Source organism: Pygoscelis adeliae, unplaced genomic scaffold, assembly GCF_000699105.1.
Source record: "Pygoscelis adeliae isolate BGI_AS28 unplaced genomic scaffold, ASM69910v1 Scaffold61, whole genome shotgun sequence".
Lineage (NCBI taxonomy): Eukaryota > Metazoa > Chordata > Aves > Sphenisciformes > Spheniscidae > Pygoscelis > Pygoscelis adeliae.
Genome location: NW_008824010.1, coordinates 1615418 through 1632694, shown reverse-complemented (window position 1 = coordinate 1632694; position 17277 = coordinate 1615418). Strand labels below are relative to the sequence as shown.

At 37.4% G+C, this 17277-nt stretch overlaps 1 protein-coding gene across 1 annotated transcript in view; it reads left to right on the top strand.

Moving 5' to 3' along the window:
* The first annotated feature begins 6307 nt into the window (after window positions 1-6307).
* Window positions 6308-17277, top strand: part of FOXK2 (forkhead box K2) — a 64376-nt gene continuing 53406 nt past the window's right edge. The window contains exon 1 of the mRNA XM_009326474.1: window positions 6308-6335. Coding sequence (XP_009324749.1) covers window positions 6308-6335 — 28 coding nt within the window. The remainder of the gene's footprint in view (window positions 6336-17277) is intronic.

Here is a 17277-nt window from a genome sequence, read left to right as displayed (position 1 = left end):
TCGGTCGGCGGGTGCCGCGTCTGCCGCGAGCCGCCGCCACTTACAGCGGTCTAGGTTGTTAACCTCATAGGAGCAAAAGGCTTACGGCGTTCGGCGATCAGTTCCTGCTGTGATGATTCAGAACGCTGAGGTGTAATCCATTGCTCTGAGCGACGTCGCGCTAAATAGTCCTTCCTCTGTTCCTAGGCTTACGATGTCACTACCGGCAAAGAGGTGCGGAAGGCCCCCGGTGTTGTCATTTCTGGAAAAGAAAAAGAGAAAGCAAAGTCTTGATAGAAGAAGGGGGAAAACGAGGATTTATGTGGGAAATCATATTGACCGATGGTTGACACTTAAGGAAAAGTTGGATTTCAGAAATGATGCAGAAGTTGCAGGGTTTTTACTGGACTTGTGAGTAGGCTGTCGCAGTGCTTCTCTGTTGACTAATACCAGGTAAATAATTCTTGGCGTTAATACCGACTGTGTATTTTCTTTCTAGGTATGACAGCTACGACCCGTTGTCAAAAGCTCCGATCTGTTCCCTCCCTGAGGGTGTGAGAAGAATTACTGTGAAAGAAGAAAGAGCGCTGTCAGACAACGCTTCTTTAATAGCAGCTGATGGAACGTTAGTAGTATACTCTTTACCTGTGAAGGGCGGACGAAATACTTTTCTTGATAGTACTTAAAAGACTGTAGCTGACACTTAAAAAAAAAGGGGGTGGAAGTTATATAAGAAAGAGGAAAGTATACAGCTAATTTTATTAAAATGGACGATTTTTTAATATCCTTTGTAGACTGGCATATGTATTTGTTTTGTTGTTTGTATTGTTGAGCACATAGTACTAGTCTAGATGAAATACAAACAAAACTTCTTTGCAGAAGAAATGTTTCAGTTAACAGTTTGGGTTGTGTTTGCAGGTATGACAATGATGGCCACGTGTCTAAAGAATCTGCTTGTTCTGAACTTGGAGATGTGAGAATTGTAACTGTGAAAGAAGAGAGAGAGATGCCACATGACTGCTTGTCAACAGAGACAGATGACACGTTAGTGATACTATGGTTTTTTTGCATGGTTTGCATTTGAAAATACTTTGCATTGATTTTTTTATCACTTTTAATTTTGTTTATTAGAAACTCATGTCATCCATGCTCTGATTCGTTATCTAAAAACATCTCAGTACATAATGGTTGGCCCAGCCCTTCCGAGGCAAGAATCTGAGAGAGATTTTGGAAAAGTTGTAAGACTCTCAGAGTATACACAGCAAACCTGCTTGTTCAGTGACTGCCTTCCCTAATTGTATACAAGATTCATGAGTGGAACAAGAAAATAGCTAGTGCTTTACACGTATCCTAGTCACTTTGGTAAGCAGTTAGATTTTTACACTAGTACAGTCTCCAGGCAAGTGCAATTGCGCGTGCTTTAACTTTTCTCAAAAGAAAAATGTTTCATTGTTGACTGAGTGCTATTACATACAAAGTGACGTGTTAACCTATCTAAAAATAGTGCCGTGCTCAACGAGGCAACCACACCATCAGTCGACTGCTGATTTCTTTTACTGCAGTGTCATCAGTAACTGAGGCATTCACAGTTGAGATCAGAGGAGCCTCAAATAGGTATGCTTGTCCATTACTCTTTATTTAGGTTTCAATTATCCACAACAGTGTTACTGAATAATTGTAATTTCGTCCATGTCTTAGTTATCTGACCTTTAAAAAAATGTATCTTTTAATGTGTGCAGGGGGACACTGAGAACCTAGGACATTACATTGGCATTGCATGGTGTGTCCAAACCCCTCGCTAATATGGTGAAGTATGTAACGCATGTAGCATGTTTGTCTGAATCTCGTTTTCCGCTGTGTTTTTGCTTGTGACTTTCCTAATTCTTCTTACTTTTGATTTTAGTAGGTGAACAAGTTGGGGTTCTGAAAGCAGTTCTGTGGCACAGAAGAATTCTTGGAAGCTAGGTCAGGAGAAAATAAATACCAGTGCTGATGAAGCTGACAAATTCAAGTACATTCTTCAAAATAGCATTTTTCTCTGGCAATATAATTTTAGTTTGGAGTGCAGCAATAATTGAATTCCTGGGACTGATCTGATACAGGTGAGACAGAGGGTTTGTTCTTAATTGAGTGCTTATTTCAGCATTCTGAGATGTGAGAAATATTGTGAAAAGTTGTTTGGTGTGAGAAAAACGTTGTTACCCTGAAAGGTAAGGTATACGATGCTTTGTTACAGTCTCATGATACCTATGTGAAGATGTCGGACAAATGATCAGGCATGTATGCAGTGGTAATTGTACAGAGCTAAGAAAATGACAGCTGTCTATGAGTAAAGAGATTCAAAAATAAGAAGAGTTTTACGGGACAGACATCCTAGGGCATGCTATGTTACCTTAGGGAAAATTTACCTACCAGGAGTAGCCGTACAGCCTCTCTATGAGGAAAACAATTGTTTTGTGTTTCAGTGTCTGAACACCACATCACTGGTAGTGCTTTTGGGTTTATTTTTCATTCACAGCATAGCAGTGAGGTAGAGTGATGATGTTATCGAGGGATTCTTACTAGCTGTGGGATATCCGTACAGTGGTCAAGTGATTTGCCCAAAGTCATGTTGGTAGCTGAACATGGGTCTTAAAAGTAAGACTAAACTCAGTTACTAACTCAGTGTTTTTAGATGGGTGGGCAAAATTCTTAATTGTTGTAGAAAATAGTGGTTTTCCTTCGGAAAGAAACAGTGGTTATGTTAATGTATACTTTTTTTTCCTTCTTGTTTTTTAAAGGTGTGGTACTGTACTTCCTATTGAAGGGTGGAGACAAAGGCAGGTATTTCCTGCTTTCCAGGCATTTGGGTGTCATGTTTTCCTGTTTCTGTTATTGTTTTGGGCCTTACGGAGTACGTCTTTTCATTCTATGCTGCTATATAGGGGCCAGGAAAAGAACAAGGTCTTGTTGAAGGGGCTTTATTAACGAATTCTGAATTAATAGTCATAAAGCAGCTGTTGTATTCTAGGCCTTTTACTATCTAGTCTAGTTTTAGGTCGGCTAAACAGTAATTGATAAGGAACTGGAAATATCAAAGATGATGGAGCAAGAACACTTAAACTCACCTGCTTCATCAGTGGCTTTAACGTTTGGTTTCTGTCTTGTTTTTGGAGTCTTGCCTGATGATGTTAGCTTTCAGGGGTTGCTGTTGTAGAGAATTAAGTTGATGGAGAAACAGTGAGGGAGTCAAGTAGCAGGGATTTCAAGATTCTTGCCAGGTGAAATGGTATGGGTTTTTGAGTTCTGGCTTTTGTGAAGAGTTGCAATGTTGAAATAACACAGGAAGAAAAGAATGTACGGAAATCTGATTTAAAGTATTATTAGCAGGGCATAGCTAAAGGGAAATGTTAGTGAACCATGTCCAGTTAGGTTCCTGAAGATCTTCAGTTCTTCTCTAATGCTTCTTCTGTTACTAACTTCCATCTTTAACATCTGGAATACTAACCGAGCTAGAGTAAAATTATTTTTCTGGTTTACGATGTAACAAGTGCAAAACTGTCAAAGCAGATAATAAACAAATTATTGGTTTTTTTCTTTAATGTTTGTTATTTACTCTGACGTTGATAGAATGATGAGTCAAAGTAGTTGAATAGGGTTTTTTGAGGAAGCTTTGGGAGATTTGGGATTCTTTTACTTCTGCAATATTTGAGTGATAGAGATTCAAACACTCCTTTGCTTGGACCTTTATTAATGAGACAGATTCTCGTGATAGAACTGAATTTCCTGGGATTTGATTACGGAATGTATCTTTTTTTTTGCCTTGATTCACTAAGAAATGAAAGAGAATACAAATACAAAACAAATACTCAAAAGTGTCACAGCAGTTTGGTGAGGAAGACTGAAACCCGTGGGATGAGTTGGTGTCAGTCATTAGTAAATGAGTAGTTGGGAAGCCCCTGCTTTGAAGGTAGGCTTCAGCTTCAGTTCCTGTCTCTCCTAAAACGGTAGTGGCAACTCCTTTTATAACGATTTTTGCTACATAACTTTTCTCACAATCATGGGACCTTGCAAGAGTCTGTATTGCAGAACTTCTCTATCTTAACTACTGTGTTGTCTGAAAAGTTGTAGGATTACTGTCCAGACAAGGCAGTTTTAAAGTGTAATTCCCTAACTCGGAAAGAAAACAAACAATCTTGAGGAAATGTCTAGCAAGCTGTTAACGCTGAAGACTTACCCTGACACCAGTGTGAACAGCTGAGGAGTTTCTTAGCAAGCAGGAAAGTAAAACTTAAATTATATTTAAAAGAAAAAAACAAAACAAAGATAAAATAACCTGATTAGTGGGACAGCTTCCTGTGCTCTACCAACAAATAGATTTTCGATGGTTTATTTTGACTAGTCTGCATGCAGACTCTCTAAGTCTGGCCAAAGTATAAAATAACAATTCTTAATTGAACTAAAAGACTCTGCATGTATTGTTTTTGGTCTTCAGTGTTCTAAGTTTGTTTTTAATTAAAAAAAAAAAAAACGCACACACACCACCCACCTCCCCAAACCACAATCTGTGGTTATTGCACTAATGTAACTTGAAAGTGAATGTCTAACACTGCTTTTCCTTACAGAAAACTAAGATTGAGTGGTTAGTCTAAGACACTTAAATAATTTACTTTATTGTAATGATAAATGTTGATTTGTATTTCACTATAGTGAAACCTATGTATGTATATACATCATAAAAACAGAAGATGTTGGTCTGATTATATGTATTGCACATACAAAAGCACAAATGGAATTATTGTAGTATTTTTCATTATTTCATAGTTAGAAGATGATATTAGGGGAATGTACTTGCTTAAACATACTTTGTGAAACAATGCAAACGTATTTCATATTTAGATATTTGAATGTCACATTGTAACTACTATCATTGTGTTACTTTTCAGGGTGACCAGCAAGAAGAAAACCAAGCTCTTGCATAACAATACTGGGGCAGTTTGTGGTCCATTTTGATTTTGCTGTGAGGGTATTGTGAACTATAAAGAATTACTGTAAGTTGTAGTATGAAATTCCATGTCACTTGTTGAACGGCACATTAAACTTAATTACCTAAAGTTTTATTGTGTTATGTTAACATTAATAAAGTGTGTGGAGTGGATTATTTCACTGTGAGAGTGTGTACGTAGTTCTCGGAAGGGCAACAAGTAACAAGAAGCCAAAATGCTAACAGATATTGCTCAAGCTCATTCAGAATTTATTAACTTTCTGTAGGGTGTGTTAACGAAAAAGTTCCTGACATTTTTTTTAGAACTTAAAGGGCTAAAATAAAAACAACATTCTAGTAGCAGTTGCAGCATCAGGCATGCTTCCATCCTGAATGCGTTTCTTGGAATGCTTTTTCTTAGGGAACAGATTTAACATATCCCACCTACTGGCAGGTATTCTTGCAGGTTATTGATGCACTTAAAAATGATGGGTAAAAACACTGGACTATATAGTGTGTTGTGTTTAGTGCCTTCTAAAAAATGAGTAATCAAGATCAGATACTATGTCATTTATCTTAATATATTTCGTTACTGAATAATTTGATCTCTTGCTTTGGCTTTTGATACTACTTAAGCTGATATATGATGCCTCTTAATTATTTTCTTCTCTTAACAAAGATGAAATGTGTGGAGTACTTTCAGTAACTGAAGTTCAACAGAATAGCGTTGGCAGTTCTGAATTTTTGTAGTTACTAAGTATGAGTAATCTTGGAAAGTTTTTAACTGAGAAACTGTGAAATTAGTACGATTGTATTTAATATGTTTGTCAGAAGGACAGAAACTCCCAGTCTTGTGATTTCCTCCCCCCCCGCTTCAACCACACACTTTCATAAGCATTTAGGTCTTGATCTTACAGTATTCAAGCCAGCTGTTTTTTCCCATCAACTTACATTAGAACAGCCTCTCTCTATGCAGAAATTCCCCTAATTAGGTCATTACACTCAACATTAATTTTTTTTTAACGAGCTACTTCACCTGCTATAAGAAACTGCTGCTCTTAAATATTCTTTTGTTGCTTCTGAAGTATCAAAATTCAATGTTACCTTATTAACTATATCTTTTGCCAAATGTTGCACAGATAGCTGCCTTTTTTTTTTAAAGAAAGCAGAGATCATTTGTTGAAGCTTTCTCAAAATGAAAACGTCACTTCCCATGTCTTTCTGTGTTCTCTCTTTAGTATTACTAATACTATAGAGATAATACTATACTAATTATCATTAGTATTTTTCAGTAAATGTTGCAGAATAGTGAATGGCAATGATTCTGAAACAAGATTCTTGCTTCTGCCAAGAACATGACGAGCAATGGCTATGCTTTTGTCAAAACAGCCGAGTAAGTTTTTCTGCACCTATGGGTCTACGGGAATTGCTGAACTTGAATATGTTCAAATGTCAGAACTAAATCTATAAAAATTGTTTACACTGTTGTTCCAATGATACGTTAAGAATATACACATAAAAGAATTACTCTAAGCAAAATAGTTGGGTTCTTGGCAATACTGACTATAGGTTTCTGACCTCAGTGCTGTGAATATGAGGAAATTTTCTGTGTGAGTTTATAGTGAAAGGCAAACAGGGGCTGTAAAAACACCGAATTTTTTTTGTTTGGTGTTTGTAATGTGGCTTTACTGTCCCAGTTGGTTTCCTCAGAACTATGGATCTATCAAATCCTTTGAAATGTGAGTATTTAAGTATGTAAACTGGGAAACTTCCATCCAAATAAGAACAGGTTCTGTGTTAGAACTTAAATTTCAAACCATTAGCTAAAGAACTTAAGTTTCAGTGCACCAGTTTTCATACTACTAACCTTGTATTCCATTATTTTGCCTTTACAAGTAATTTTCTAAAATCACAATAATTATGATTGTGCTCTTAGCTCGAATAACTTAGTATTACATGAAAAGTTCATAGGTTTTGTTCATGAAAGGTGATCTGTTCTATACTGTGATTTACTTTTGTAGTAAAAAAACTACAAAACTTGAGAAAAATTATTTAAAACAGCTCTTGCAGCTTTCTCTGTGAAATAAGTAGTTCTGTAGATCGTCACAGACACTACTTGGGGTGGGGGGCAGAACTGAGGTGAGACAGACTGGAGTAGGTTACTCTAGAAAATAAGAAATGTTTCAGTGCCCTATTTCCTTACCATTCAGAATGGCTGTTTAATTCTTCAGCTCTTTTCTTATTCTGAATGCCTCTCTATAAGGCCTGATCATACAGTCAAAAGTTCAGGAGGAAGCAGAATGCTGCACCTAGACACATTATTTAAAAATATAACAGGGATGCAGGAATCTGGTTTTATTCTGAATTCTTCAGGCTTAGTAGGTCACCTTGTTCAAGTTGCTTCTCTTTCCCCCTTTTTTTATCTTGTGGTAAAATAGGAGTAAATTCCAAATGTAACTTTTATAAGGCATGATCGCTTGTCTGTAAGAAAGCTTTAGTAGTATGAAAGACTATCGTAAGTGTGATGATACTTGTCATCGCTTTTTCAAGAAATGTTCATGTCCGATGTCTGTTGTTAGTGACACGTCTTTTGGGCGTCTAAATCAAGGCACCCCAAACGAGTTTCAACAATGTGTCATGTTAAGCACATTCTCATGAGTCACTGCTGAAAATACTGATCAGTGAATGGCGGAAGGGAAAACGCATCAAAGGAGGAATTCCGAAGGTAGGAGTAGTGGAGTTTCAGTTTGAGATGTGTAAATGAAATGTGGGTTAGAGAGGAATGGTGAACCTGAACTTTTTTTGTGGTTTGAGTGGTTACCTGTCTCAGGACAAGCCTGCTTCCTCTCTCTTCTGTTGTCTCAGCAGAAGCAATCAATATTTCATCCCTTCGTAATTCCAGAGAGATTCCTCACCACTACAGGAGTCAAAGCTCTGGGTAGTGAGGATTGTGTTTTCATGAAGCTGAGGATTCAACTGATAAACTGGACGCTTCTGAGATCAGATAGAGCTGATAAGTGTGAGAATGAGAAGTCTTACATCTTTGCCACCTCACTTGGGTCATAAAGCAATACTTTCTTCTGTACTTCTTGTGTATAAATGTAAGATTCATAGGTATTTAAGACATCAAAATCAGTCTACCACTCAGTGATGTTTGTTATCTTGCTCTACATGCAGTATTCAGTGTAGTTTTAGCTATAGACTGGCTAGAGTATCTAGAAAGAAAGAGGGCAAGTGTGTTTGTATGTATGTACGTGTATACAAACACACTCCCACTCTCCCTTGTCTTTTTATAAAATCATAAGTAACATGGATTGGAAGGGACCTCTGAAGGTCATCTCATCCGACCTTCTGCTCAAAGCAGGGCTGACTTCAGTTTGGGTCAGGTTACTCGGGGCCTTGGCTAGCTCAGTTTTGAAAATCTCCAGGTATTTTATAGAATTGTGAAATGTTGTTTAATAGAACATAGGATCCGGAATGTAAGATTCATCTTGCGTTACTGTTTTCCATTTTTCTTTTTTTACTGTTATTGTAGTAGTCAAAGTCCTGATTCATGTTTTTTTTAAGGTATATGACCTGGCAGTATGGGATTACTTAAAATAGATTTAAGTGGACACCTGAATTATACAACTACAGCCAATTACTGATTTTAATAGCTTTGTCTGCGCTAAATAAAAGCGTGTGTACGTGGAGAACGTTTTAAGATGTATCACAAAGATCTTACTTTCTCTGGATTTGAGAGAGGATATGGTCTGAAGTGACATGACCATAGATAATGTGTTAAGTATTCTTTCTTATTTGATTACTATTATGTTTGCTGTTTGTAATCATCTTGTATTTATATTAGCAAAAAAACTTTGGTGAATATGCAGTAGGTAGAGACATTGAAAAATCAGGGTATCTCGTATGGGGATACGATGCTACTTAATTTAGTTACATCGGTTCTTTGGCTTTTAACAGGTTAAGTGAAAACCTGCATATACGTATCTTTTGCCAGAAAAATGTTTTTTAGATATTTTAAAGCTAACTACAGAAGTAATTGTTTTTCAAGATCGGCTACTCTACCTTTTTGAAGTTAGTGTGTTTTCCTGTTCTTTATCTCCACTCTTGGAAGGAAAACATCCTTGGGATATCTATGAAATCTTCAAGTGGGAGGAACCTCGCCAGCGTAAGTGATGGGCTAAGTTTAGGGTCTGGAACGAAACCAGAGTGGAGAAGCTCTTCTGTAATGTGTGATGGCTACTATTTTCTTAAAATGCCTTTTGACAGACCCAGCTTAACAAGTGCATCATTATTAAGTCTTACCTTTGTGTCATAAATTGCCAACTAATCCATATGTGTTTGAGCAACCAGGATCACCTGCAAGTCAGTTGTTCTTGACAGATGTCTGCACCCCCCAAAGTCATTTGTGTTGTTCCAGGACAAAATAGAGGAGGGAAGAGCAAAGGAGAGAACAAAGGTTGAATGGTGTTTAAACCACTGGAAAAGCTTCCGGTGCTTTTAAATCAGTTTTTCTTACTCTTCATGGTTTTTTTCACAAACTTCTTTTCTATCCTATATGCTCCTCCTTGTTGCAGACATCAGAAGACATTCCAGCAGAAGAATTTTATCTGTGTTTGCAAGCTTTGTTTAAACAATCATTTCAAAACAGTTCTTAAAGTGACCTATTTTTCAAATGAAAACATTCTGTAACACTGAGACAGGAGGTGCTATCTTCAGTAGCAAAAAAATAAAATCCTACTGTAGTAGGATTTTATTGTAGTTTAAAAAATCCATCGTATGATAAACTCAACCTGGCTTTGAGTATAGTACAGTAGTAATTCAGCTGTTGATCTGGGATGACTTAAACTGAATCTGTACAGAGCAGCTCTGATACTTCTTGTGCTGTTTTTACTAACAAATTAGATAAAACTACTTGTGGATAATAGAGTGCAACGTATTTAATATATCCCAATGACTTGTCTTTCCTTTGCTTTTCCAAAAAGGCAGCTGAAAGTACAGGTTGCAGTAAATGATTCTCATAGGTGAAATGTTTCTTCTCTTCTAACATCCTGAAACTTGTGATTCAATATGTTAGTGTGGTCTTGCAGCTATGAGCTTGGACAAGATTTTAGCACAAATATCTCAACAGATTGCACTTTGGTTGTGAACTTTGATATACATCAAGACAGCTGTGGAGGTAGCAGCAGGTGTGTTTTTATGTATGTGGAGAAAACATAACTGTTCCTGTAATTTATGTAGCTGTTGTCTACCTGTATCTAAAGTAGTCCTAAATAAGCTTTAAAGATTTGCATAACTTTATTTCAAGATTGATGAGTTTGGTGCAAATATACATATAGGAATGAGGTACTTCTTTTAAGATCGCTTCCAAAAGCCGTAGCCAGAAGAAGATCCCTAATCAAAGTAAAAATGCTCTAGTGAACGTGCATGGTGTTCTTATAAGCTTCTCATACCAAGACTGTATGCTTATTGCAAGGTTGTCTATTCAGGGTAATGGGAATACAGGGGAGTCTGCTGTGTTTGGAAGGGGAGGCCAGGGCTCGCATTTCAGCAGCGCTGCTTATGCAGCTGCTATGCTCCCCTTCTCTTCCTGGGCATTTATTCTGGTCTCACCGTGGTCTCTGATAGCACAGCACTTTGTAAGTCCATGTGGTAAACTGGGTACGGGAACTCATCTGGCTACAAAAATTCACCCTCAAAATGGTGGTGTCATTTTTCTTCATTCCTGTCATTGCCTTAGTCTGGTTTGTCGCTTAGTCATACAAACATCTGCTGGCACGACGGGAGGTGCTGTAAGGATGGGAACTAGTGGCGAGCTCCGGAAATGACACTACCATTGAAAGCTTGCTATTGAACTGGTGGCTAAATATTTATCTGTGACGTGAAATGCCTTTTAACCTTGTAGTCATTCATAAAAGCGTTGAGGAAAAAGCTGATCCAGTTACTTCAACTATTATGTCAAGTTATTTTGGGATTTTAGGCAAATAATACCTACTTTCAGTGACAAATTAAAATGTTATTGAGCATTAGAAATAGGATATTAAGGGTTTAACTTAAAATTATGAGCTTCCAGAATGCTGTTTTTAGTAACTTTTTTTCTTCATTTGCCCACTTTGCCTCATCCCTTCCTAAAAAAAAACCAAAACCAAACCCAAAACAAGCTGGAATAAGGAGGGGGAAAAAAAAAATTGAGAGGATACTTAGTAGATGTTTTAAATTCACTTATTTCAAATTCTGATTACTTTTTGATATCAGATCTTTTTTGTGTGCAAAATGGCAGAGGTAAGTTCAGAATGCAATGCAGCATTGATGCATTTAATGGTGTAGTGAAACCATGAGTTCTCAAAGAGGGTAAGTTTTCTACTGAAAATTCTGTATTGGGAATTGGAGGGAGAAAAAATATTATTATATAAAAATGTGTTCCTGGTTTGGATGTCCGGTGATTCTTTCTCCTCTCCTGCATACCTCCATTCTAATCTTGTTTTATTCAATTATAGTTTCTGGGTGATGAATAGTACACTGTATGCATCTGTATTGTGGTACATTTTTTTCCTTCCCCTTTTGTGTACTAAAACCCTGCCTCAGGAATTACTGTAACTCTTCTATTGGAAATAATAGCCTTTCAGTCTTTTCTTACAAAGGAAGAAAATTAATGGAGTGAGATTTTCAGCAACATTTACGTTTTTAGGTTTGTGTAAAGATGGACAGAATCACAGATGTCTGATTTTCAGAAAAAGTTGAAAATCTGTGAATGGAAAATGGTATCTGTAGAAGTAACTGAAGAGTGTTACTGGTGTTAATTATAGGAAGCATGTTCTTATCTGTATTTGTTTGCTTTTTCTTTAATCAAAATAGAGGCAAAATGAAAGAATGAGACTGTATAAATCATGTGATATTACAGAAACGTGCTTTGGTTGTACAGGGGCTGTTAGGGTAAGAGACACAGTATGTTACCAAATGCAGTACTTAAGGGTATTCTCATACTAACACAAACTAAATTAATAATCATAGAATCGTAGAATCATTAAGGTTGGAAAAGACCTCTAAGATCATCGAGTCCAACCGTCAACCCAACACCACCATGCCCACTAAACCATGTCCCTAAGCGCCTCATCTACACGTCTTTTAAATACTTCCAGGGATGGTGACTCATTTTTTTTTTTTTCCTTACATCCAATCTAAACCTCCCCTGGCACAACTTGAGGCCATTTCCTCTCGTCCTATCACTAGTTACTTGGGAGAAGAGACCGACCCCCACCTCACTACAGCCTCCTTTCAGGGAGTTGTAGAGAGCGATGAGGTCTCCCCTCAGCCTCCTCTTCTCCAGGCTAAACAACCCCAGCTCCCTCAGCCGCTCCTCATCAGACTTGTTCTCCAGACCCCTCACCAGCCTCGTTGCCCTTCTCTGGACACGCTCTAACACCTTGATGTCCTTCTTGTAGTGAGGGGCCCAAAACTGAACACAGTATTCGAGGTGCGAATAATAATGCTGCCTTCAAAGCTTGTCCAACCTGAGAGTGGGCCAAAGTTCCCCCCTTTGAAATTAAAAAGATGCTTTTATATTGATCAACATTTCTATTAAAAGCTAGAGGAAGTAAAACACACAAAAAAAACCTGCCCCGTGTTCAATCAGATAGGAAGACCATCACTGACCCCAAACTTGCAAATAAAATCATTACTGGAGAGCTCTGTAGCAGTATATGACAAAGTAAATGCATTGAGTTACTTGTCACAGGTCAGTTTGCATAACTGTGCTTACGTTAGTAATCAGTTTGATTCCTGCAAATAGCTTCTTACTAAGCATTTTCTGGGGAGGAAAAAAAAAAAGCTTTATTAAGCAAAATAAAGACAGTTGAATGAAAAGTGCCATTAGGGGTGTGATGGGGAAAATACAAATAGTCCCTTGAAACTGATTAGAAAATAGTTAAAAATTCAGTTGAATCCATGGAGCCTGCCAACACACTAATTAAACCACTGAGCTGCTGCCTTAGTAGTAGTTGCATTTTTCAAGTCATCTACCAGCACTGGCCAACCACAAGGAAATGAAAGCGGTCTGCAGTGTAGGATTTGTGTAGCAGTTCTATTTACAGACATGTTCTAAAATTAATATTCTTACGGGGAGAAGTGTTTTGCAAAAATATTTTGCATTAGAAAAGTTAATGGTGATGAGTGAAAGTTGACCTATTTCAATTTTAAGTTTGTGTCCTTGGGAGAAAGGGAAATATATATAGTTTAGCTGCAGCCTACTAGTATTTCAACTCTACTTCTACTCACAGTTTTTAGTTTTGTTTACGTCTTAGGATCCTGTTAGAAAAGATTTTTTTTCCCCCACCATATTTAGGTTTTATGGTTGCTATATTGGCATCTTGTATTTTCAGTAGTAAACTGCAAAGCTTTCGTACTCATAAGTTTCAGGTTGCATAAACAGCTTTTGATAATACCAAAAAGTCCCATCGCTGATGCTACGGTATATGCTGTGCTACGTAGTTGACGCATGTTACAGTTTTTTCTCTAGTGCTATAGTCCATCCTCAGAAAAGCTTCACATTTATTTTTATAGTATTATTTATTATTGTGTGTATATATATATTACATATATAAAAATGCTTCTGTTCATGCCAGCTTTCCATGACTTCTGCTGAGAAAACTTTTTTCTTCTATTGTTTTTTTTTCTGAGCAACGTGTTCGTTTTTCCTTGACCCATCTTTTCATCTTACTCAATTATTTAATAACAAGCAATGATGAACTGTATGTCGCTAACTGAAGCAACAGTAAAAATTACAAGTGAATTGTTTCACATTCTTCTTCTGTTCAGTTTTGTTGTGATCCAAACAGGCAGTTCTTGTTGGCAACAGGGCTGCCTCACAAAATGCTGTGTAATGACTGTCACTCAAGAACACCGGTAAGAAACTTCAGATCCGAGTCACGCGGGGGGTTGTTTATTTGCTGATTTGAATACAGTCTGTTGCATCATTCCTTTCCTGAGAATGAAATGCAAATGGAAGAGTATAATCTCAAATTAGCCACAGGCTAATTCAATTGGCAAAAGACACGGAGGTAGAGTAGGAGATGAGCTTTCAAGAACGTGAGTCCTCAGAGGAGAGATTTATCCCTCTGTCTGTTGGACATCTGTCAGTGATTACTGAGCATCAGTGGCTTTCTGATCACAGACTTGCTGGCTGGCTGTTCTCTAACACACCTCCTACAGCGGTCTTTGACTGCTGCGACTCATCTTCATTTTTCTGCCCCTGAACTTGATATTTCACTGACCATTTGTTGGTATTCTGAATATCTGCAGAAGGGAACCATTTTCCTCATGTTTTGTTCTGTTTTTCCCTGAGGGACTGACCTTTAGAGTGGTTATTATGTATGACCCGGGGGGAAGATTTAGAAGTAAGTGACATCCTTCTGCCTCAACATTCTTTTCTATTTGTAGCAGATGTAAATTGGTTTTCATTGACGGTTTTTTTTGTTCCCATCGTCAAAAGGATTTTGGTATTGATATTTCGACAACTCTTTTTGAAAAAACAGAACAAATAAACAAAAAAAAACCCCAAAAACAAAAAAGGTGATCTCAGACCAGTCAGTGCTGTCCTGTATGTATTGCCAGACATGTTAAGATGACTCTGAATCTTGAAAAGACTCCTGCATGTCGGGAATGTTTGTAGTTCTCCCCTGTTTTTGGGGGTTGCTTGAACACCTCATGATTTGCGCGGGACTCAAACATAATCAGTCCAGCACAGCGTTTGTTTGCATCTTTTTCTAAATTAAAGTTCTTTTTGTTGTTGTTCAGAGCATTTATGTAGTCTTTTAGTTTTATTCTAATCATCCAGTTTGGGAGAAAATAATCAGTTAATTCTGCCACATCCAGATTTCTGCAGATGTTTTCTTTCTCTGGCTGCCCACAGAGAAATTGGTTTACCCAAAGAAACCGTTCAAGTGTTTCCCTCCCCAAAAGAAGTTAATAGTGTGACTTTCTCTCTTCCTTCTATCAAATCTTTAAATGCTTTGATTTGTTTTGAAGATTAGGTGTAAAATTAAGTAAGTTTCACAGAAAAAGCAATGAAATATGACAACCATTCTGAATATTTTGAGATTTATTAGGAACATAAGAAAATCTGTTGGGCCAGACGCAAGGCTTATGTACTTTAGTATCTTGTTTCTGTATTCAGGAAAAAGAGATTTGCAAGCAGCTCCGTCTCATGTCAGTGTTACAAATGCAATTGCGGGCAAGACCAATGCTTGCTAGGTTTTTTATAAACAGAGAAAATAATAATGCTAAATACTTTATATGGATATGAAAAATACTGCTGCTATCATCGTATTCCTTATAGGATCTTTGTGTGCTTTGAATTCAGCCAATTTTCTCTCTTACAGGAATCTTACAATATCTGTTTACGGAACATGAGGTTGTTCTCACTGTGCTTTTGCCTTGTTATATTATTTCGATAACATTTGTTTCTTCTCTACTGGAAACAATTGCAATTTCTTAACCTTTGTGTAAGAGTGTTTTCATACCTCATCATCTCAGTAACTCTTCTCAGAACTTTGCTTAGTTCTGCAGTTATCCTTTTGGACAGAGTAAGAAGTATTTCAGAGAAGACAGACATAAAGAAAAACAAGCTTCTGTTTTTCACTGTTCTGTTCTTTTTGGCTTTCTGTTGGCTGAGGGACTGGCATTGATTTAAAAAAAAAAAAGCAACCAAACTGATTTTGATAAAAGCTTAATTTCTCTCCTCCTGAAATGACACATCTAAATTAGAATGCTCTGTCATGAAAAGAATATTTTAAAGCACATTTTTCTTATTTATGCTTATTAGTTTACACTTGGTATTGGTTTTAATTTGCCTTTCGCTATCTGTTTCATTTAGCTTATTCACATTTCTATAATTCCTGTCTGGTTTTGATTAATGTAAATAATTTTGTCATTTACTCATTTGCTTACCCTGTCTTACAGTCTTCACTCCCACTTGTTTGCTTTTTTCTGACAACCAAACTACAACTTATTATTACTGTTTTTGTAGAACTTGCATCTGCCATGTATGATAGTGGTACCGCTGCAGTTACCTCCTTCAGATGCCTGAAACACCTCTTCCAGATAAGCTGGACCGTGGCAGCTTAATCTGCTTCTTTTTTGCAAGGTTTAGTTTGTTTACGATACTGTATCATAAAGGTATGTGATGTGAGAGTGCTAAAAGGAGACTGAAAAAGAATTCAGCTCAAAATTAAGGACAAGTGAAAATTCTTCTGTTGTGGTGAATAGACTCGATGTGTTCTAGTGGGGCTGTTCCTCTAACAGAGAAGTGCCAGCCTTTCTTAGTTTTCGTGGAAGGTTATGTCATTTTATTCAAACACATACAGCTGTGTATGCATAGAAAATATTCTATACAATCTGAGCTCTCAAAGAATTAGAAAGCCACAAAGATGCTTTCCACAGTGATGCTGCAGGACTGACCTATTCTGACAGCAAAAATGGGAAAGTTGTCAATTTGGTCTCAGATACACCCGTTTTAACAGGTACTTCTAACCGTTTACTTGAAACAGTTGTTACATGTTTCTTGATCAAGCAAAGAGATAGCACGAACATATAATGGCAAAAAAAGGGCAAATTAACTTGAAGAAATATCTTACATAGAATTGTGCTTAAAAACCCTCATAACTAATAGCAGTAACTAACGATCAACATTAAATACAGTAAGAGTTGCAACTGATAAGGTTCAGTTTCTCTGATTGTGCTTCAAGACTTCATGGGGTAGAACTTCGTTGTTTAGAAGTGGCTAATGGAACATTAAAAATGCTTTTGAATCATCAGGTCCAATTTTATCTGACGTGTTAAAATTTTAAACATAAAATAGAAGCGTGAGGATTAACTAGCTATTTATTTGGCAAAGGTCATACATACATCATGCAAGGCTGAATTGCAAAGTAACGGGGGTTTCACATTTCCAGTTAACATAGGATAACGCTCCTGTGGCTTTTAAAAATCCTTTTGCGGTGTCAGGATTTAGAGCTGCTTTATGAATAATTGTCCTCTGAGGGTGGATAGGATGCTTTCAATTTACGGCGTGCATTTGAATTTTCGTTGCTTGAAACAAACCGAGGCGTTAGGGCTGTACGCTTTATCTTTTTGGTCACTAACCGGGTCTACTCCGTTCTAGTTTGGGGCGAGTCCAGTGCTCGCCTCCCAGAACCGCTTGAAGGTCTCGCCTCACAAAAGCACTTTTACAGCCCAAGAAAACGTGCTTTCATCTCGGCCGTCAACAGGAACGGGGGAGGGTGAAATAATCCTGAGAGAACAACCCGCTAAGCGCCTTCCTCAGCTTTGCCCGGATCCGT